Source organism: Dermacentor andersoni, chromosome 2 (genome assembly GCF_023375885.2).
Source record: "Dermacentor andersoni chromosome 2, qqDerAnde1_hic_scaffold, whole genome shotgun sequence".
Taxonomy (NCBI): Eukaryota; Metazoa; Arthropoda; class Arachnida; order Ixodida; family Ixodidae; genus Dermacentor; species Dermacentor andersoni.
In genome coordinates, this window is record NC_092815.1 from 45,445,919 (window position 1) to 45,468,972 (window position 23,054).

Consider the following 23,054-nt stretch of genomic DNA (forward strand, 5'->3'; position numbering starts at 1 on the left):
TGTATCGGCGTTGGTCACCACAAAGTGCGAGCTGCCTTTTCCACGTGAAGCACTAAGCCAATGCAATGCGCAGCAGCATTGAGGAGGAGGGCGAAGGTTATCTATAGCCCTAGTCGGTTATCTATAGCCCCAGTCGGTCATCTATAGCTTCCCTTCCCTTGGCAACCATTCGGTAACTCTTATGGACTACCTGTTATCTGCCCTATACATTGCAGGACCTGCCCAGCTCCATTTTTTTTTTCTCTTAATGTTAACTAGAATATCAGCTAACTTCCTTTGCTCTCTGATCCACATCATTCTCCTCTGGTGTCTTAACGTTACGCTTAACATATTTCGTTCCATCGCTCTCGGCACGGTCCTTAACTTGTTCTCGAGCTTCTTTGTTAACCTCAAAGTTTATGCCCCATAATTTAGCACCACTACAATACGATTGTACACTTTTCTCTTCAATGACAGTGGTAAGCTCCTAGTCACGATTTGGTAATGCCTGCCGTATGCACTCCAGCCCATTTTTATTCTTTTGTAAATTTCCTTCTCATGATCAGGGTCCCCTGTAATTAACCTAGTAACATACTCCTGCACAGAGGCTGACTGGCGATCATTAATTTTTGTTCCCTTGCCAGGGTACTGAACATTAACTTTGTCTTCTGCATATTAATGTTCAATCCCACTCTTACACTTTCTCAGCTCAGATCCTCAATTATTCGTTGCAACTATGTCATCTGCAAACCGAAGGTTGCCAAGATATTTGCCGTTGATCCTCACTCCTAAGCCTTCCCAGTCTAACTTAAATACTTCTAAGCATGCAGTGAAAAGCAATATGTTGCGTTATATATTTATTTATTTAGATGATACTGCCAGCTTTCTGTTGGCAGCCAAAGCAGAAGTGGTACATTTGGCAAGAGCGGCACTGCCAATCACTGTCGCAAGATATGCAACAATTTGCAATGATTATGCATGCAAGCAGACTAATTGCCTGAGTTGAGAAAATATAAGTGCTGGGCAATTTAGAGAGATAAAGCATAATAAATAACTTCGAAAGAATTTTTGAAGCCACAAGCACGAAGGTAAGACAAATCTATGTACAGTAAAACCTTGTTAAACTGTATCCGCTTAAACAGTAGTTTCATTTTAAAAGTAGTAAAGTCAAATCCCCGACTAAGCGGCCATTGAACGTAATGTGTTTTGTATCCACATAAACCGTACCAGCTTATTGCGTACGCGTTGGTTAAAACGTAGCGTTTCCCCTGTTCATCGCGCAACTGCGTCTCCATCAGGCGGCTCGGCAGAACAACGAGCCCCTGAGATATGAACAACGGCCTCCAAGCACCCTGTGCGTTTGTGCATGAAGCCACATCAACATCAACATCATTTCGGCGCCGTGCCAGAGTGTTGTGGTGTCGTGCAAGCGAGGACTCTCGTCATGCCATAGCTCAGATACAAAAGACGCCGGGTGCTCAGCATAGAAGAAATGTTAGACATCATCCGTGCTATCGAACGTGACATGAAGAAGTCGGCACTGGCAAGCGACTGGGATCTGCTGTTGACTACGGTGCGTGGCATTTGGAGTGCGAAGAAGTTGCTCGGCAGCGCTGCTGCAACCGCGAAGAGATGTCGGCTACGAGGTTCAACTTTTCACCATCATTGCCTCTGTTGTTGCCGAAGTGTCGACTAGCGACAGTGATGAAAACAACACGGGAAGCGACAGCACAGGCGATTCAGGCCCAACAGTGGCAGAAGCTGTGCATTACGTCAGCCTCATGAATGCAATCGTCGCGATGAGAACAGCACCCAGAAATGAAAAAGGCACCCCGGGACTTGCAGCACTACTGCACACATGCACGGAGAATACGTAATGCCAACGAAGAATCTGCCATGCGAGTGCTTGCCGAAAAGAGGAGGCTGGCTGAAAAGTTGGCATGCAGCTTCAGTAAGTTTGAGGCCGCTGTAGTCGTGCTTGGCCGCTGTGGCATCAAACAAAAATGACACTTTTGTCGCGCGAAGTGAATAAATACTGCATGTTTTTTTCCCCCTTTCATCGCACTCTCTCCGAGTTCCGTGTTCCGTTTCCGACAGGTAAGCGGGCGATCTCATGCTATTTCAATTAAACAGTACTACCGTTTAGTACATACTTTTTCCAAGCTCCGGCCAACTACGGTTTAACGAGGTTTCACTGTACTACTGTTTAGTACGTACTTTTTCCGAGCTCCGGCCAACTACGTTTTCACTAGGTTTCACTGTACTAGCCATCATTCCCGAGGGAACAGAATGGCTGCAGAGTCAGAGTCCCCCTTAGTGACATTGCATTGTAGGATACTCTATGTTGACTTTGACCAGTCTGGCCAGAGTCTGAGGCAATGAGTTGCATGGCCTAGCAAATGTTCTTACGAGATCAGTCTAGGTGCCTTGTGTTGGCACCAATGATACCCCACAGTGGAAGCATGAAGAAAATTCTGACTACTTGTAGCACTTACCACATTATATCAGGTGACACCAGAGAGAGCAGAGCCCTTCCTCCAGTATCTCTTTGCTCCATCGAAATGATACAGAAAACGATAAGAGGGCACTTACCATGTGAACAAGGCAAAATGCGCAGCTTGTCTCCTTCAACGTAATCCTCAAGGCAGATGGCACACGTCTCGTATATGTCTCCCTTCTTGTACTTGGTGGTGGGCAGCTGCCTGAGAAACTTGCGGGACAGGCGGGACTTCCTCTTCTTGCGCCAGTCACGAATACAGCGCACCAACTGCGGCAATCCACCATACCACTGCCATACAGTTGCGACACTGCACAAATGGATAACTCACAAAGCACACAGCAGTATTCAATCTCACATGCAGGAGTTAGGGTGTGCAGATGTCTGTAGGTCCCATTTTACACAACTTGCCCTTAGGGCAACTCATAAGAAGTCAACAAACGAAGACACCAAGGACATAATAGGTGAAATTACATCTGCTTATTCATTGAATTAAAGAAATGATAAATTAATGAAAATTAAAGTGGATGAAAAAACAACTGGCTGGAGGTGGGGCACAAACCCACATCTTTGCATTACGCGTGCAATGCTCTTACCGACTGAGCTACTGCGGCACCGTTTATTATTTACTATTACACCATCTATTATTAGCACCGTAATTTATTATTTACTCCGTAGTCTCTTGGTTTTCATCCCACGGCTTTTTTACACTGGCATTTCAGCAACTGCTTGCACATCCGCGCATGCGAGGGCACGCAGCGGTTAGTTTTAGTTTCATTTTGCTGGCCGTTCCCATTCATTGCGCTCCTAAAAACTGATGTCTATCTGGTTTTTTATCTCTCAAAGGGTCACTGCTGGATGCTTGCCAGATTGTTGCTCACAGGGGTGCGATAACACCTGTTCACAGGCGGGCGTGGATGCTGACATGCCTGCGTTTCTTTTCTCGTGACTCGGATCCCGAAAGCTAATTTGCCCCTTGTTGGCAATGGAAAGAAGGATTACTGCAAGTTTCTGACTCATTTGGTTTTTATAATGGGCACTGTTACGATCGGCCTGCGGGGGTGGCGTCCTTCGGAGAAGTGACCTTTGAACCCTTCCTGGCCCGCTGCGACAAGTCGCTTCGGAGCACTGGCGACGCCAGCAAAGTTAACCGACCATGCACCTCCTTCAGAGAACTGGAGACCACAGCAAAGTTAATCAACCTTGCGCCTCCTTCAAAGAGACCAGTGCCAGCGAGTCTAGCCACGTTCGGCGGACCAAGTATTGTTCGTTGATTCGCTGTCGCCTTCATGGTCTACATGCAGTAAGGGAGCTGCTGCAAAAGGGTTTTTTTGCAATGCATTTTCACAGGCCCCAGAATTCATCACAGTTTGCTGACAGTCGTGGCAGCTACCTGAGAAATCAGCTCTGAAATCAAGAGGTGCCCGCTGGGGTCAAGCATGACAACCTGTCTACAAAGACTCGCTCAACTCAGTGGGTTCTGGGAATCCAAAGGGTGTATTTGAGTGTGTGAGCCCTCCCCCTCAAAGGCGGGTCGACTACACCTCCAACGACGTTGGACGCTCCCATTGGACGAAGTTTGAACGGCAGTTTTCCCTCACCTAGGGATCTAGGGAGGACAGAGGGTTCTTAAGCAGCAGTTTGTCGGCTGCTAGTGGGGTGCTAGTGTGCTGTGTGCATTCTCTTTCAGTCATGTTAGACTGATGAACTGTAACGTTCTCCACCCTTCATGTAGATACAGTCAAGCACGGATATATCGAACTCGAAGGGGATCGCGAATTAATTCGATATAATAAAAATTCGATATAAGAAAATACAGGCCGAGATTTTACCTCTGGCGGACGATGATCTACCGATCGGCGTATTCAAGAATGACAACTATTTCCGCACACACGATGCAACGTAATGCTTTATTTTCGTTAAAAAAAATCGCTTATGTTGGTCTGCTTCTTTGCCTTGGGAATGAAATGAAAGATGCCAACCTCGATCTTATCGAGGCTGATCAGGTGCGAAAGCCCGGTTCCTTCCATGTCGCCGCAACAACAACGAATCAAGCTGAATGCTGCCGCCACTTCAGCGGCGAAGTACGAGCGTGTAGCTGCCCCCTCATCCGGATGATCTTCGTCGCCACTCGAGCTGTCAGCCTGGGTCCCTGCGACTGCAGCTACAATGTCTTCGTCAGCGAGGCTCGCAACAGCCTGAACATTGCTGTCAACGTTCACAAAGTTGTCAGCAGACACTTCGGCTGGAATGGCAGCCGGGAAAAGGGACGACAACCCGCGAAACGCGTCGTCCATGCACTCGTCGCTGTCGCTGTCTTCGCAGGTTTCGGGAAGTTAGGCCGTCACGAGGCCTGCCTTCCGGAAGCAGTTGGCCATGGTATCCGGCTTCACGTCTCTCCAGGCACCCGTCATCATTTGAATGGCCCCCAGCAGGTCAACCTTAAGCTCGGTGCCCATGCAGAGGTTCATCAAAAGCCTATCAATGAGTCACCTCCTGTAACCGACCTTGAACGACTTAATGATGCCCTGGTCGATCGGCTGCAACTTCGCTGTCGTGTTAGCAGGCAGATACTTGAGCTTGATGTTGTCGAGCTCACAGGTGGTGTGATGGGCCGTGCAGTTATCAACGAGAAGGCAAGCGTGACGCCCCGACTTGCCCAGTTCGGCGTCCCACGCTTGCAGCCAGTCTGTAAACAGCTGACGCGTCATCCACGCCTTCTTATTGAAAGCGTAGTGGACGGGGAGCTGCTTACAGTTTTTGAAGCAGCGTAGTGCCCTTGCCTTGCCGATCACAAAGGGCTGGAGCTTTCGAGAGCCATCCATGTTAGCTGCGAGGAGAACTCTCACGGTGACTTTGCTCACGTGACACGTGCTGCCCCGGACGTCGAGCGTCTTGCTGGGCAGCATCTGCCAAAACAACCCGGTCTCGTCGGCGTTGAAGATTTCCACGGGAGAAAACGTTACGCAAATTTCTGGCCATTCCTTCGAAATCCACTGCTGGATATCCTGGCTGATGACAGCTCCACTTTCGCCAGAAATGGTTTTGCCATCTTATGGCGGTTCTTAAACCTTTGCAGCCACCCTATGTTGTTGGCGAAGTTGTCTTCACCAAGTGCAGCGGCAAACCATTTGGTCTTAGCCATTAGCATTGGGCCATCCACCGGAATGTTCTTAGCCCGGACCTCTAAAAACCACGCACAGAGAGCCTTTTCAACTTTCTCGTGGGCAGGAGCGTGCACACGACAAGCTCCCGATGTTCGTTGCTCCGCCGCTTTCGACCTTACGTCCGTCTTGTTTTTTAACAAGGTGCTTAGAGTGCTCCGAGGAATCCCGAAGTTGTCTGCCACCATCGCACTTTTCTCGCCTGCCTCAACACGCTGAATGGCTTTCAGCTTTGTCGCAAAGTCCAGGTTCTTGCGCTTCTTGACGCTGCGTGTGCTTGCTGCGGCCATTGCTTCCGCATCAGCCCACCACGATTCAGTGACACATGTCGCGAGACGCACGCAACACAATAATGCACACGAAACACAAGGATATGAACAGCCTCCACCAACAAAGCGCTTGCGATGGCCACCTCCGAGGGCGACAGCGATGTGCGAAAGGCGCGAGCTGTGGTTGCCTGAGCAAAACTCGCGAAAATGCAACGACAAGAAAAAAAAAGGCAGGAGGAGAAGGCCGCCGGCGCCTTGGTTCCTGTGGCTACCTTTTCCGAGCCGATCACTGTGGTTACGCGGGGGAAGAGAGAGAGAAAAGCTGTTCTGCAAGTCGGAGAGCATGTGCAGCGGGAGTACAGTCCGAGCCTCCCTCCCTCTCCCTCTCACATTTTCCGAGCCTTTCGGGGGAGGTGCGGTGCCACAAAGGCGCGGAGCTCGCGGGTACAGCGAGCGCCGAGCTCACGCGGCATTCTATATATCCAATGACGGGTAAAAATATCGTTCGATATAACGTATTAATTTCTATACTTTTACACAGTATCTTCAAGGGGATAATTTACAAGTTCGATACAGACAATAATTCTATATATTGTTACGTTATATATTGCTAGCTTCTAATCGTCGTCGTCGTCTTCACACTGCTGGCCTTTCGTGATCGCGCATATTGTGCCGTAGCACTACCCCCGGCTGCAAAAGCGCCGTCCCGGAGCCACTAAAGATCGGACTCGGAAGCAGTGTAGTAGGCCTTGAGCCTACTGACGTGTACGACATCACTAGATGCCACAGGAGAGGACGAGGTTGAGGCCACAGGAGCAATTTCGTAAGTCACAGGCGTCACCTGGCGCAGCACGCGGTAGGGCCCTGTGTATCGTGAAAGGAGCTTCTCTGAAAGTCCGACGTGACGAGAGGGCGACCACAGGAGCACGAGCGCACCAGGTGAAAACTGTACGTCACGATGGCGGGCGTTGTACTGACACTGCTGAGTGGTCTGTGAGGCCGTCAGTCGAGCACGGGCAAGCTGGCGTGCATGGTCAGCGAGGGCGATGGCGTCGCGCGCATACTCGCTTGTTGAGACCGCAGCAGGAGGAAGTGCCGTGTCTAGGGGCAAGGTAGGTTCGCGACCGTACAGTAGATAAAAGGGAGAAAATCCGGCGGTGTCGTGCCGGGAAGAATTGTACGCAAATGTTACGTAAGGAAGGGCAATGTCCCAGTCGTGGTGGTCCTTGGAAACGTACTTGGCCAGCATATCGGTAAGAGTACGGTTTAACCGCTCTGTCAGGCCATTGGTTTGAGGATGGTATGAAGTAGTCAGTTTGTGTTGAATGGAGCAGGAACGCACAATGTCAGCGATAACTTTCGAGAGGAAGTTTCGACTACGGTCAGTAAGCAGCTGTCGCGGGGCGCCATGAAGCAAGATAATGTCACGCAAGAGAAAGTCCGCGACGTCAGTGGCGCAGCTGGTAGGGAGAGCCCGAGTGATAGCGTATCGGGTGGCGTAATCAGTCGCGACGGCTACCCATTTGTTCCCAGAAGAAGACGTGGGAAAGGGACCGAGCAGGTCTAATCCAACACGAAAGAACGGTTCCACAGGGACGGTGATCGGCTGGAGATGACCGGCAGGTAGCACCTGAGGTGTCTTCCGACGCTGGCAGGGATCACAGGCAGCAACATAGCGTCGAACGGAGCGAGCGAGACCAGGCCAATAGAAGCGGCGGCGGACGCGGTCGTACGTGCGGGTTACCCCAAGATGTCCTGAAGTGGGTGCGTCATGCATCTCAAAGAGCACAGTCTGTCGTAGCTGTTTTGGCACGACAAGAAGAAGGTCAGAGCCGTCAGGGAGGAAGTTCCTTCGATACAGAATGCCACCCTGGAGGACATATCGGCGAACGGATGCGTCGGTAGGTGTAGAGCGCAGACGCTCGATAAGTGCTCGCAGCGATAGGTCTCGGTACTGCTCATCGGCGATGTTACTGAAGGCAGAGACAGAGAAAATGCCGTTGGCGCTACTACTGTCGGCGTCGTCAGGCTCGTCGACCGGGTAGCGAGACAGGCAGTCAGCGTCCTTGTGTAGTCGGCCAGATTTATAGGTGACAGTATACGAATATTCTTGGAGGCGTAAGGCCCAGCGACCAAGTCTTCCTGTAGGATCTTTCAGTGAGCATAACCAGCAAAGCGCGTGATGGTCTGTGACAACGGAAAAGGATCGGCCATATAAGTATGGGCGGAATTTCGCAACCGCCCAAACTAGGGCCAGACACTCACGCTCAGTGATGGAATAGTTGCGCTCCGCGGGTGAGAGGAGCCTACTGGCGTAAGCGATAACACGGTCGTGGCCACGCTGGCGTTGTGCCAGTACTGCTCCAATTCCGTGACCGCTGGCATCAGTACGGACTTCGGTAGGCGCAGAAGGATCGAAATGGGCCAAAACGGGAGGCGTTGTGAGAATGTCGATTAGATGAGAGAATGCAGAGGCCTCGTTATCGCCCCACTGGAAAGGAGCGTCTTTTTTCAAAAGGTCGGTTAGTGGTCGTGCTATGGCGGCGAAATTTCTCACGAAACGGCGGAAGTACGAACAAAGGCCGATGAAGCTGCGCACATCCTTGACACACTTCGGAACAGGGAAGTGCGTAACAGCATGGATCTTGCCTGGGTCCGGTTGCACTCCGTTCGCGTCAACGAGATGTCCAAGGACGGTAATCTGGCGACGGCCGAATTGGCACTTCGATGCGTTGAGTTGCAGACCGGCTCGCCGAAAAACGTCCAGGACTGCTGAGAGGCGCTCGAGGTGCGTAGCGAACGTTGGGGAGAATACGATAACGTCGTCCAAGTAGCACAGGCACGTGGACCATTTGAAACCGTGAAGAAGGGAGTCCATCATGCGTTCAAAAGTGGCAGGGGCGTTACATAGACCGAACGGCATCACTTTGAATTGATAAAGACCGTCGGGTGTGACAAAAGCAGTCTTCTCGCGGTCGAGATCGTCCACGGCAATCTGCCAGTAGCCGGAGCGAAGGTCAATAGAAGAGAAATAGCGAGCACCGTGGAGGCAGTCAAGGGCGTCATCAATCCGAGGTAGGGGATACACGTCCTTTTTGGTAACCCTGTTAAGGTGCCGATAATCCACGCAAAAGCGCCATGAGCCATCCTTCTTTTTGACCAGTACTACAGGTGACGCCCATGGACTATATGATGGTTCAATAATGTTCTTGGCAAGCATTTTGCGAACTTCTGCGTGAATAACTTGACGCTCAGCTGGTGACACTCGATACGGGCGGCGATGAATAGGAGGGGCATCGCCGGTATTAATGCGATGTTTGACAGCTGTAGTTTGGGCTAAAGGACGATCGTTAAAGTCAAAAATATCGTGGTAGGAAAACGGAACGCGGTAGAGTTCACGAGCGTGCTCGGAGGGCAAGTCGGGGGCAATCATTTTCCGTAAGTCAGCGATGGTACAATTTGCCGACTGCGATGGTAGAGGAGTATCGGATGAAGTGTCGTCTACTGCAATGGATGCTACTGAGTGATCCTCGAATGAACAAAGCTGGGCCAAAGACATCCCACGTGGCAGCACTTGTGTCGTCAAGCCAAAGTTGACCACTGGCAGGCAGACGCAATTCGCCGTAATAGATAAAACTGTATGGGGTACTGTGATCCCATGTGTAAGGAGGACGTCTTGCATAGGAGCCGCGATGTAGTGACCGTCGGGGACTGGTGGGGATGACACTAGGTCAACGTAGGTCAGTGCCGAAGGTGGCAAGCGAACGAAGTCGGCGGAACTGAGGCGACTGGGGTGTGGTTCAGCAGGATCCAGAACAGGCAGGTCAAGGCGGAGAGTACTGGCGGAACAATCGATGAGAGCAGAATGTGCGGAAAGGAAGTCTAAGCCGAGGATGATGTCGTGGGGACAGTGGGCGATGACTCTGAATAGCACGATTGTTGAGCGATCGGCGAAGGAGACGCGGGCGGTACACATACCAATTACGGGGGCTGTTCCGCCATCGGCGACACGGACAACAGGCGTCGTGGCGGGCGTGATAATTTTCTTGAGCCGGTTACGAAGGTCAGCGCTCATTACGGACAAATGCGCCCCAGTGTCTATGAGAGCAGACACAGAAACACCGTCGACTTGCACGTCAAGAAGGTTCAGATGAGTGGGCAAAGTCAGTAGAGGATTTGGCGGCGTAGGGAGCAATGCAGCGTCACCTCGAGGCGCTGCATCGTCTAGTTTTCCGGCTGGGAGCGGCGTCCGAAGGGAGTCGGCGAATAGGAGCGACGGGGCTGGGGAGAGCGAGATTGTCGTCGTTGGGGCGAAGGCGAACGAGAATAGGGGCGGTTCGTTGCAGGAGAATCAGTGGCGGCATTATCGGAGCGTGCGGCATAGGGACGAGAAGGGCCACCTGAGGGGCGAGAGTAGGCAGTATAAGTAGGCCGGCTCGGGGAACTCCAGCGACTACGACAGTGCCGAGAAATGTGCCCGATTCGATGGCAGTGGAAACAAATAGGCTTGTCGTCAGCAGTGCGCCATTCAGATGGGTTGCGGAAACGTGGTGGGTAAGAAGATGCGGGACGGGGCGAAATCGAAGAAGCCGGGCGGGTATTAGGGCGATGGGCCGAGCAGATGGTGTGAAGACCCATGTTTTCAAACTCCTGGCGGACAACTGCCTGGATCAGTGAGACCGTGACTGCAGATGTGTTGGTGGGACTGGAGTCGAAGGCAGCCGGATAGGCGGCCTCGATCTCACGCCGGACGATCCTGGTAACATCGGCAGTGTTGTTGGGACGAGGAGCGTCGGCACAGGAAGATGTCGCTGGGGTGTTGGGCAGACGGGCAAACTGCTGGTCAATACGTCGGCTTTTGGCGAGTTCCAGGCGGCGGCACTCTCTTATAACAGCATCCACCGTGGCTACGTTGTTGCAAACGAGCAAGTTGAAGGCGTCATCGGCAATGCCTTTGAGGATGTGGGAAACCTTGTCTGACTCAGTCATGTGGGTGTCAACTTTGCGGCACAGAGCCAAGACGTCCTGAATGTACGTGACATAGGGCTCTGTTGACGTCTGCACACGGCCGGAAAGCGCCTTCTGCGCGGCAAGTTGTTGACCGTAGGGGTTGCCGAACAAGTCTCGAAGCTGTGTCTTAAGTGAATCCCAACTGGTGAGCTCATCTTCGTGCGTGCAATACCAAACTCGAGGTGTGCCACCGAGGTAAAAGACTACGTTGGCGAGCATAATAGTAGGGTCCCACCGGTTATTGCGGCTGACGTGTTCATACAGGCTGATCCAGTCATCGACGTCTTCCCCATCTTGGCCCGAGAATACGCCAGGATCACGGGGAGCGGGGAGAGTGATGTAGGTCGTCGAAGTGGCAGCAGGTGTCGGAGCCGGCGGAGTCGGGTTGTCGTCGCCGGGAGCCATGAAGGAAGGCTCGACGTACCGTCCACTGCGAAGCTCCGTGACGAGGTACAGGGAACGTCCACCTCCACCAGATATGTTACGTAGGAAGACGCAGACGAAAAGCTATGTACAAATATATTTACAAGGAAAATACGCTGCGCTTGGCCAAGAGGCAACAGCCCGCGCTAGCTTCTAATCGTCGTCGTCGTCTTCACACTGCTGGCCTTTCGTGATCGCGCATATTGTGCCGTAGCAATATGTAGGTTTGATATATCTGTGTTCGACTGTATTGTAAATAAATACCATATTCCTCGTTCTCGATGAGAACAAGTCCCACTCTTCAACAATGTCCTCAGCATGGATGAGTCGGACAATGGAATGGGCCAGCTACCATTTATTTCATGCCCGATCCCAACTCTTACAACTGGTGGCAGCGGCGGGATGGACTTTGCAACGTGGTGCTCTGTCTGCGGTAAATGCTTGGTTCTTGCTTCGACTCTCTAGGCTTCATTTTGTGGTTGCTCTGTTTAGAACAGTAGAGAAGCTGCATTGTTTATTGTTAGCTAGGTTGTGTTTACCTAGGTATGTTTAGCGAGCAGGACCAAGGCAGTAAAGCAGCAATCATGGAGTTAAGGAGACTGCTGAGAGAAGAACTGTTGATTGTTGGTGAGGAACTGGGCCTGGAGGTACGCAAGGAAATGCTAAAATCGGAATTATTGCAGCTGATTTTCGAACAGGCCAGTGAGGAGGACATTGAAATTGGGCTAGAACTTTTTAGGAAAAGAGAGAAACGGGACAGAAAGAGAGAAGAACTGGCGACTACAACCCGTACAACTGGTAACCAGCGATGGGAAGTCCCTCCCTTCAACTACGTCTAAACCTTACAACTGGTTGCCAGTGGTGGGATTGTCCTTACTCTTACAACACACAACCACCGACTTTTGTTGCATACGTTCACATACATGGTTCAATGACACATGCACAGAGTGTGCGTCGTTTTCTCTGCTGAAAGTGAATCAAGTGGCAATTACTTCGATGTGGGCTGCTACCCGTGTGCCAAATCAGAATATATAATTTCAGTGTGTGTACTTTTTTACTGTGATTAAAGGTATTCATGGAAGCCCATCTGTATTCATGACTAAACAATGCATGTTTACTTACGGAAAATATTCTTTTTGTCACTTTATGGTCACTATAAGAAAAGTGCTGTACATTTTTTTTAAATAAGTCAGTCTGAAGATTTCAAATCTGCACTAAAGAAATTCAACCTTGGGGGGGGGGGGGGGGGTAGCATTTGACGAAAAAAGTCGAGCCTCAAAAGGTTAATACGATTGTCGGATGATACATTTTATTTTCCAGTTCACTGGAAGGTTGTATCAACGAGATTCTACTGCACAGCTCAGGCCAATTATAATGTAACCACTTATAGCACAGGGCCTAATATAATGCGGTATTTTATGACTCCCGTTTATCTTCCCATAGAACTCGATGTATATGCATACCTCTTATAGTGCATCCAAGTGAGACAAAATACTGATTATAATGCGGTTACCAGAAAATCCCGCAGGCAAGCAAGGCAGCGAGTGCGCTTTTCAATGAGGTGTGCCGGTCACGGCACGGAGAAAGAAAAAAGTGGCGTGAGCAAGCTGGCTCAGCAGGCACACGAGGCTTAACTAGGCGACGCAGAAACCTTTCCACCGACCACTTGATAGCCACGTATGGTCCGCTTGGAACGCATGCGCATTGTTGCTTTTTGGCTCTTCAGTTTGCGTGGAGAAAGTGAACACAGAAATACGGTGCCAAGTCACTTTTGTTCATACATAGATTAACAAAAATGCCTGAATTATTGGACAGGCTGGAAAAATAAATTTCAATGGTAAAATCAATTTGCTGTTTTTTTACAACTCCAGCACCGTGAGTGGTTCGCCCATCGTGATACACATAAGTGCGACCTTGAATCCACAACACTGTGAATTTAAACTGTGGTGAGCAAATTCATCAGTTCTATTCAACTGCTCGAACCATTGTCCACATGCAAGCTTTCACCATTCCTACGATGCTGTATGTCCACGTACCATCTTCTACTATACGCATTCACAGTAGTTGTCAGCTGATCACCCATGAACCCCTGATTTATGTGTGTTGCCGTTAGTGCAGCCTGTGTGCATGATCTCGCGCCAGATGAACATGTATTCTTCTACGAATACAAACATATATCAAGGGTGAGCTTCCCGTGATGGTATGTCACCCAACACCACCGTGGGCTAGGCCTAACTAGTGCTACCTCGTTGGGAGTCGGCAGCCAAAGTTGTGGTTTGCTGCAGTCAATGAAATGCTTCACACTGGCAGTATGGTACTTGGAAAATGGAGAAACCACCTCTCTAACAAAAGTGAGGGCACATTCTGGCCATACGCCAAGATTCTCGGACATATGCATCTGCTTGGTGCATATGTTTAGCACATACATGCCTTGGGAAATGCTGTTTTGGTTATTGTGCAGTAGCATTTATGGTGCAGAAATTCGCGACTCTGTCAACTTTGCATTATATCCGGTCTATGCTGTACTTTTAATGGTACAGTAAAACCTCGTTAAACCGTACCCGCTTAAACAGTAGTTTCGGTTTAAAAGTAGTAGTCAATTCCCAGACTCAGCGGCCATTGAACATAATGTATTTTGTATCCGCATAAACTGTACCAGCTTATTGCGTACACATCGGTTAAAACGTAGCGTTTCCGCTTTTCGTCGCGCAAACACGACAGTGCGTCGTCTCCATCGGGCGGCCCAGCAGAACAACGAGCCTCAAAGATCGGTACAACGGCCTCCAAGCGCCCTGTGTGTTTGCACGTGAAGCAGCATCAACATCAACATCATTTCGACACCGGGCCAGAGAGCGTTGTGGCGTCGTGCAAGCGAGGACTCGCGTCATGCCGAAGCTCGGATATAAAAGACGCCGGGTGCTCAGCATAGAAGAAAAATTAGACATCGTCCGTGCTATCGAACGTGACACGAAGAAGTTGGCGCTGGCCCGCGACATGGATCTGCTGTTGACTACAGTGTGTGGCATTTGGAATGCGAAGTTGCTCGGCAGCGCTGCTGCGACCGCGAAGAGATGTCGGCTACGAGGTTCGACTTTTCGCCATCGTTGCCTCTGTTGTTGCCAAAGTGTCGACTAGCGACAGTGATGAGGACGACACGGAAAGCGACAGCACGGGCGATTCAGGCCCGACAGTGGCATGAGCTGCGCGCTACGTCAGCCTCATGAATTCAATCGTCGCAACGAGAACTGGGGCACGATAACATAACTATTCCAAACCAAAAGCTTTCCGAACTCTGGCACCCGGCAATGAAAAAGGCGCCCCAGGACTTATGCAGCACTACTGCGCGCGTGCACGGAGAATACGTAACGCCAATGAGGAATCTGCCGTGCGAGTGTTTGCCGAGAGGAGGGGGCTGGCTGAGAAGCTGGCACGCAGCTTCAGTGAGTTTGAGGCCGCTGTCGTCGTGCTAGGCCGCCGCGGCATCAAACGAAAATAACACTTATGTCGCGCGAAGTGAATAAATATTGCATGTTTTTTTCCCCTTTCATCGCACTCTCTCTGAGTTCCGTTTTCGACAGGTAAGTGGGCGATCTCAAGCTATTTCGGTTAAACAGTACTACCGTTTAGTACGTACTTTTTCCGAGCTCCGGCCGACTACGGTTTAACGATGTTTCACTGTAATTTTATCGCCTGTGATAATACTATGCATAAAACAATTTTGAAAGCAGTGGACAAGAACACCATCCTCAAATTATTGTAGGGTAGCCAATTTAGCCAGCTACTGCACAGATGGCATGAGCAAGAAAAATATTTTTTTCACCCTACATATTCTGGTGGCTCACTGTTCATGTCAAAAGAGAACTAGCATGACTTTAATGTAAGAATCAGCAATGGCACAACACAACTGTTTGAACAAGTGGCAAGAAATGGAATCTGTGTCCTTCAATAAAGGCTCAAACGCCCAAACATAACTGCACAATCTGAAGCAAGATTGGGCTTGTTTCCCAGACTTAAGGCAAAGGGGCTGTGGCTTTGACAAGTAGGGAAGATCTTCCACAATACTGGTATGAACTGCTAGGATGTGTTGAATTAGCGCATCAGTGCATACTAACACTTCCTTAGCAACTAGAAATAGAAAGATACCTCACGCCACCTACCACAAAGCCTAGGAGTCCAATAATGCAGACCCCAACAATTGCTAGGAAGGGCAGCAGGTAGCTGAATATGCTCTGGAAGCTTTCAGGGTAAAGCTTCACCTCGTAACTGCAAGGGAAAAAAAATATATATATATGTATATACAGGGTGTCCCACGTAACGTGAGCCATGATATTAAAAATGAAAGGCATGTCGCAACTAAATTGAACCGAACACATACTATTCGCACTGGCCTATAGTAACTCAGGTATTTTTTTGTTTTCCCCATAACTCACTAATTAAATGTAATTACCCGACTTTTTAATTACTGACTGAGGACCCCAAGTATGATACGCAGATTTTTAGAGCAGATTTGTAGAGCACCTTCTGAAACCACCAATCGAGTTATTTCCCATACGATACGTCTCACATAGTCCATTTTTCCGGGCTGCAAAAAAAGCCTGTGAAATACGAAAAAAAGCCACGTCATGGAGCAGTTGCACAGTGGTATCATGCTGCTCTCAAGTGTGCATTCAGTGAACAAGGTCGGCTCTCGTCGGATGACAACACCGATGCATGCTGCTGGCCGAGAGCTGCCGAGAGGATAAAGAACGCCCTGCCACTTCCCCATTGCCAGTCACGATACTGCCGACCTTGTTCACTGAACGCACGCTTGAGAGCAGCACGATACCACTGCGCAACTGCTCCGTTACGAGCTGACGACATCGGCGCAGCATACACTAATTGCGTGCGGCGCAATCAACTGTGCGCTCCCCGGCTGACGAAGTCGGCACAGCCTAGGCCAATTGCGCGTGGCGCAACCAAACGTGCGCTCCAAACAACGATCCCCAATTGCACCCTTGGTTCATTGACTAATTTGCAGAAGTTTTTTACACGTTTTTTACATATATCAAATTCTGGCTATATCAAGCTGCTTCGAATTCACCCCACTGTTCGATATATCGACGTTCGACTGTAGAAAAGGCAGGCATCTTGCAAAACATAGACAAAAAATGACACAATAATAAATCTATTATTACTACACATTTCTCCCCTGCCATCACCAATGCACGGCAGTGACTGACAGAGGAAACTCTAGCTCAGGAGTTCCTACCTAAATACACAAGAACAGGGAAATCATTTTTCTCAGCAACCACAGCACTGACTTTGATTAGGTTCGTTGCATTTAATAGGAAAGGTCCGAATCTAGTGACTCTAGTGAATCTAGGAAGCAGATATTTTATTTAGGCCACGACACCTTTACCAAAAATAGTTGAAAATTGCAAAATAGAAAAAAAGAAAAACGCTCAAGTACCAAGCTTCCAGCTCTGTAACTCGGAAATAAATAATGATATTACAATTCTGAAAACTGCACCTATCAGGACATCCGAAGCGGACAAAATTGATGTCTTATGCACTACTCTGAAATAAACCGCTAATATGTGAGTAGGACTTTTAAAACAACCTTGTGAAGATTGTAAGAACTTCAAGCAACCTGTAAATTCAATAATCAAATTTGACCACTTTAGATGCTCCGTCAGATGAAAAAAAAAATTATGGGGTTTTATGTGCCAAAACCATGATCTGATTATGAGGCACGCCGTAGTGGGGGGACTCCGGAAATTTGGACCACCTGGCGTTTTTTAATGCGCACTTAAATCTAAGTACACGGGTGTTCTTGCATTTCACCCCCATCAAAATGCGGCCACCGTGGCCGGGATTCGATCCCACAACCTCGTGCTTAGCAGCCCAACACCATAACCACTAAGCAACCACGGCGGATTCTGTCAGATGAAGCTTACAGAACTGCAATACCTATTTTAGGTGCAGAGTTCCGCATTTGTAAATTTCGTGGTTCGAGTTCCCTGAACTAATATAAAAATGTCAAGGCACTAAACAAGAATTGTATTTCTCAGATTCACTACAATTGAACTTTCTTTCTCAAATGCTTCAAATTCCTTTCAATTCAGTCCAGTGATCGTCTTGTAAAAGCATTTCTTCGTTTTACATGTACACATTTGAATAGGGAAATTAAGAGTTAGCCCCGAGTTAAAGCTTCCTCTTAAGGGCGCATGTACACCGGCAAGTGACAGGTTGCACAAACGAACATGCCTGAAAACCAAGCAGTGACTCGCAGCGACCAATGTTCACATCGGCCAGCACGAATTGCCTGTTGCGGAACTGAACTGTCTCGATGGTGCCGTTTGCATCTGCGCACACTGCCATCAGCACATAAAATATCTGTCGGCATATGCAGATGTCCTGCTCCTTGCACTGCTGATTGGTTCAGTAACTTTCCGACTGTAGTTGTGCGACTCGAAAATCATGCAACGAGTGACAGACCAAAAACAGTTGCTTTTTAACCGCACCGACCACCTGCAAACAACTTGGTCATGCAACCTGTGCAAGTTGCCGGCGTGAATGGACCCTAACTGTAGCCACACAGGACTAAATGTAAGACAACATGCCATTAAGCCTATTTAAAAACAAGCAACTATCCCAGTTGCTATATTAAATTGGCCCTAAAACAAACAATAACTATTTAAGAAATAAAGAGGAGAAAAGGAGAAAAACAGCTACTTGAATGCAAAGCCAGAACTGCGAAAATACTTTTCTTTTTCTTAAATGGCAAGCAGAGTACAATTAAAATTTGGGGTATGTACACATGATGGGTAATTTTATAAAGCAAGCCCCTCTTCACAGGTGAGAGTACACATTGCTCAAGCAACAAATGCAAGACAAATGATCCTGGGCACAGAAAGATATTGCAATGCAACAACTGCAACAAACTTACTCGTCTTTGTAAGTATACCGCTTGAGCCGAATCCCAGTTTCTTCACTCACAATAACAGCATAAATATTAAGGTCATCTGTGTCCTTCAAGCCATTTCCTAATAAAAACAAGAAAAATAAATAATATCAGACTGGTTTCTACAGCTGTTCATGTCAGTACCTGCAAATCTTAATGAACACATGAAGCAGCCAACTACAATGCAATTACAATAAATCTCAGTATTGCAAAACCAGTTCACTCAAAACACTGAGTAAGTGCAACTTCTGGTGAGATTTTTACCAGGTAACCTGAATAAAGCACACTCCTTTCTAGATATAATCCAATGGCTTGAGCTTTGTGTCTAAAACTTCTCTATGTCAGTGGCCTGTATGCATATTTGACGTCCAAAAGAACAACTCATATTTGTCCTTAGCAGACCTAAATGCAGATGCTAGCGACATCGTCAATCTCTGCTGGTTGTTTTCGCGACAACAGCTCAGCCAACGCCACTAGATTACTGCATCAGTTGCTCAACCGTTTCATAGCACTTGACTTCTTTCCATTGCCTTCTGCATCGGCCAGACAAAGTATGTACACAGTGGGCCTTGTCGCACAGCAGACAACAGAGAGGGGTCCCACTCAATAGTCTTGGAGACCAAGCCACACGAGACCACTCGTGCTTGTTTAATGTGAAGTGGAATGCGCAATAGTATTTGCCCGGTACACATGGCAGGCTACTAAATGCAGTAAAGCACCCCCCCCTCCCCAAGCACTTTAATGCAAATTAAAGATAGGCTGTGTAATATAGTAACGCTAGGCTCAGCAGAACCCTTCACTTGGCAGCTAATAGCTGTAGGCCTGCCAAGGATTGAGGAGCTATCCCGAGACAGATGCAAATTTTCTAACGTGTTTCAACTGTAACCAGCATAAAGCACGACCTTTTAAAAGTACAGTCAAACCCACTTATAACAATATTCAAGCGCCACGAAAATTGCATTGTTATAACCGATAATTGTTATAACCAGGTTGCATGAAAAAAATCAATAGGGGGATGGCAGAGCTGATATGAGAAAACTATATAGGCAGGGAGGCCAGTGCCCCTCCCCACCACCTCCCTCTGCCCGGCTGTTGATTGTGTTCACTCGTTTGACTGCTTCCTGGGCGCTCCGATCGCGTGTAACAAGCCGCGGTTGTCGGCGTTAAAGAATGGTACTGCTATAACAACTGCAAAGAGGTGTCACAGGTGGCAAGCTATATGCGAGCACTGCTGAGGCATCGCATTAGTGGGCCCAAAAGGGGCCTTTTAATAATTGCAAGAAGGCTGCCATGGCAGCCTGTCAGCTTCAAAAATCTAGAAGAAACGCTGAGGAGAGATCACCACAAGCATCTCACCACGTACATCTCACTGGCTTGCACGAGAAAAGCTTATGTCCGTCAGCCATGCATGCTTTACGCGAAGCCTGCCGACATCCTTCTCCAAGGCATCCAAGCGCTCCACATAGTGCATCGGAAGGTTCCTCATGAAAACGAAGTCCCAGAGGGAATGAATCATGCCGGGCCTCCTGTGAAGCCAACGTTGATGCAGCCTGCCCTACCACATCGTCTCTGCCGTCGTCGACGTTCGATGCAAGCACATTCGTCTTTCACCGGCAACGTCGTGCATTGCCGATGATCAGCGGGCAGATCAGCCATCTTCCGTTTCGGCAGCGAGTCAAGCGAAATTGAGAAACCGCGTGGCCAGGAACGACTTTTACACAACCAACAAAAACGAACGCGAGCGATTAAGCTGTTCGAGCAACATGTGAGCAATCTGCTTGTGGCGCAGTTGGCACAGTCCATTTGTGTTTTAGAAGGTGGGGCACCGTAGAGCTATGGGCGCGCAGCGGCCCATCGTGCAGCGGCTCGAATTTCTCGTTTTCTTTTTTTCGTTTCAAGGATTTCGCATTTCACTACCTTTCGGCTCAGACACCCAGCAGCCAGACTTCCATCGTTATAACCAATAATGCGGCATCGGGGCATTATAGTAAGCGGGTTATTTCCCCATGGAAAACATGCAAAAGTCGACGGTGCAGCAGCTTCTCAGTATTATAACCAATATATTGTTAAAACCGGTATCGTTATAAGGGGGTTCGACTGTACTGATAATTCTTGACAATACCAGCTAGCAAAGTCAACAAAAAGATATCTTTTGGCAACGCGCAACTGTGTTGCACTTCCTGACATTAATCTTCCTCACGTGGCAATCGCTTGACATAGGGAACTGGATTGTAGCAGTTACAGCAGTTATAATAAAAGATGTGTTCATGGCAAACTACCAGCAGCACCTGACAAGGAGAGCAGTGCAGGTGCATTACAAACTTACATTTATTCTCTTGGTCTTCAGGACATTGTGTGCATGTCAGCTAGTTTCAGCTTCAAAGCACAGTTTAGGACCCGACTGGGTCTCAATGCCTGGAATGGGTGAGCTTTAGCTCATTACGCCAAGGCAGCGAGTCAAGCCTCTCGGATTCTTTAGCATAGTCTCTCCAAGGAACTGGTCATCGTTTTTGTACATGAAGGGCGATGAGCACCTTTACGTGTACACTTAAGCCCTTTCCTTGGTTCCCAAAAACATAACCCTGCGATGGTCGGCTCTCACATCATGCATGCACTTGCAGCCACAGGGGTGCAGGGGCGTAGCCAGGGGGGGGTGCTTATGGGGCTTCAGCCCCCCCCCCCCCCCGAAATTTTTTCGTGCTGTCCATGCACAGCCCACCCAAGCAATCCCCGGTGCCGGAAATCATTCTAAATTTTCTCTAGAATGTCTTTCTCACGCTCGAAAAGACATTTCAGCGCGAAGCTTGAGAACTCAGGCTGGATTTTGCGGCAGTGCCCATGCACCAGGAGTCACATAACACCAAGCAGCCCCATCCGAGCACAAAGTTTCAAGGGCGTTTTGATGGTGAACGGGCTCGCCACGGCATGTTGCGGAGGCCGCGGAGTCTACGCAGCGCGTGGATGTCAATTCCGAAATTTATGGGTATAAAGTTCTCAAACTTTTGATGTGAAAGGTGCATCGACATTTCCAAAGTTGTGCTTTAGATTTTCAATTGTGGAACTTTGTGGGTTTGATGCTACTATAAATATTGGACGCCAAAGGTGCATTCACTTTTCTGGAGTCTTACATCAGACCATACAACGAGACAAGCCAAACAACACACTATCAGACAAGTTGACAAAGCCAGCAGCGAGGTCGGATGAGATGAAGCGTTGTGGTGGTTCATTTGTGCCGTCATGACACATAAAAAATATCAACGTTTCTTTTTTCACCCACGCCAAAGCATCCATGTCAAGGCACTAAAGTCAGCCAAGATAACTACGTTCTTGTTTATTTTTTCTACTTCGACTTTTGTTCGCGAGGAAACATTGAGCCTCTTCAATTTTTTTGTCCTCGCTACGCTACCCGCGGGCTGCCAGAGCCAGCCAAGCGCATATGTTTTTCTCGTGTCACTGCGACCACCGCGCAGCGCACTTCGGTGTGCGTTCACTTTTCTGTGGCCGAGTGGATTTTCGCCTGGCAGAATTTTGGGCACTTTCTGGCTAGCAGACGAGGAAAAGAAACTATCGTCGCTCGACGCCATCACTTTTGGGACTCGACGAATCGCACTGCGTTCGCTTGAGCGTAACCTCTCCGGAAAGTCTTGTCTCACCAATGTAGGATACCGAGCAGTATGCGTATAGTTCTCGGTGGACCAAGTGTCTCACGTTTTCTTCGATATTCTTTCGGGAGCTACATTAGGTGCCCAAAGTAGCCGTTCGATTGTGCCCAACATATCTTGTGCTTTTTCATTTCGGTGCCCCGGCCCTAAAAAAGAAATAAGAAAGACATTGTTGTGGCGCAGCGAATTGTCGCATGGTGAAAGTTCAATTTTGTTACTTCTTCTTTCGCGGACAGTAATGGGCCACGGGACACTTCAGTTGCCGGATAGTCTTATGATATAGTATTGCGATAGCAATTATATAGACGCTGCAGGCGCATTCCTGCCGTCGCCGTCGCCCTCATGTTTTGTATAAAGTCCAAGGGCGATAACATCGTGACCGCGCGCCGCATGCTGTATGTGCGAGTGAAAGCGTAGGGGGTGGGATGGGGGGCTGGAATGGGTGAGACGACGATGGTGGCTCAGTCTTGTGTGCGCAAAAAAGAAAAGCGGGGGCAAGCGCGCCGCCTTCCGTCGTGCGCGATACATCGGAGGGAGTCGATGGAATGGGGGTGCGATCTAAGATTTTGGGAATCTCTGATTGCGCAACATGTTTATTTGCCATGTTTGACATATTGTATACAGAGACATTTTTTAGATACGTAGATTTATTGGAGACTTATACGTATATTTACCGTATTTACTCGCATAATGATCGCACTTTTTTGTCAGAAAAATTGATGAGAAGTCAGGGGTGCGATCATTACGCAGGTTAAATTTCCCGCGAAAAGAAATAAAAAATTTTTTTCGTCTCGCATTTGCTGCGGGACACTAAAGCAAAAATGGCGGCTGGCGAAGCAAGCCGAACGCGCCCGCCGAATGCGAGTTTTTTGTCTTCTCATGAGTACATTACGTGCATTGAAACTGTTTCTTCCGTATCAGTAATGAATAATATCGTTAATATCGGCAAGTCTGCGGCAATAACGTAGCCATGTCCACTTTAAGGGGACAGAAACAGATGGGCACACATAGCTGCCAGTGACATAGAAACGCACGGCCGGCATGCTGCGGAAACTGCGGCATCTGTCTTCACTACTATCCTAATACGGCACGTTTCCACTAAGGGTG

At 48.8% G+C, this 23,054-nt stretch overlaps 1 protein-coding gene across 2 annotated transcripts in view; it reads right to left on the minus strand.

The window, feature by feature from the left end:
- gzl (godzilla E3 ubiquitin protein ligase) overlaps window positions 1–23,054 on the minus strand; it is a 58,964-nt gene that overhangs the window by 4,317 nt on the left and 31,593 nt on the right. Inside the window, exons 6-8 of one of the 2 annotated variants that reach the window (XM_050189412.3) lie at window positions 18,271–18,367; window positions 15,500–15,605; window positions 2,572–2,767 (exon numbers count right to left, since the gene is read on the minus strand). In XM_050189412.3, the coding sequence (XP_050045369.1) occupies window positions 2,572–2,767; window positions 15,500–15,605; window positions 18,271–18,367 (399 nt within the window). The remainder of the gene's footprint in view (window positions 1–2,571; window positions 2,768–15,499; window positions 15,606–18,270; window positions 18,368–23,054) is intronic. The other variant, XM_050189413.3, reaches the window with a different exon arrangement.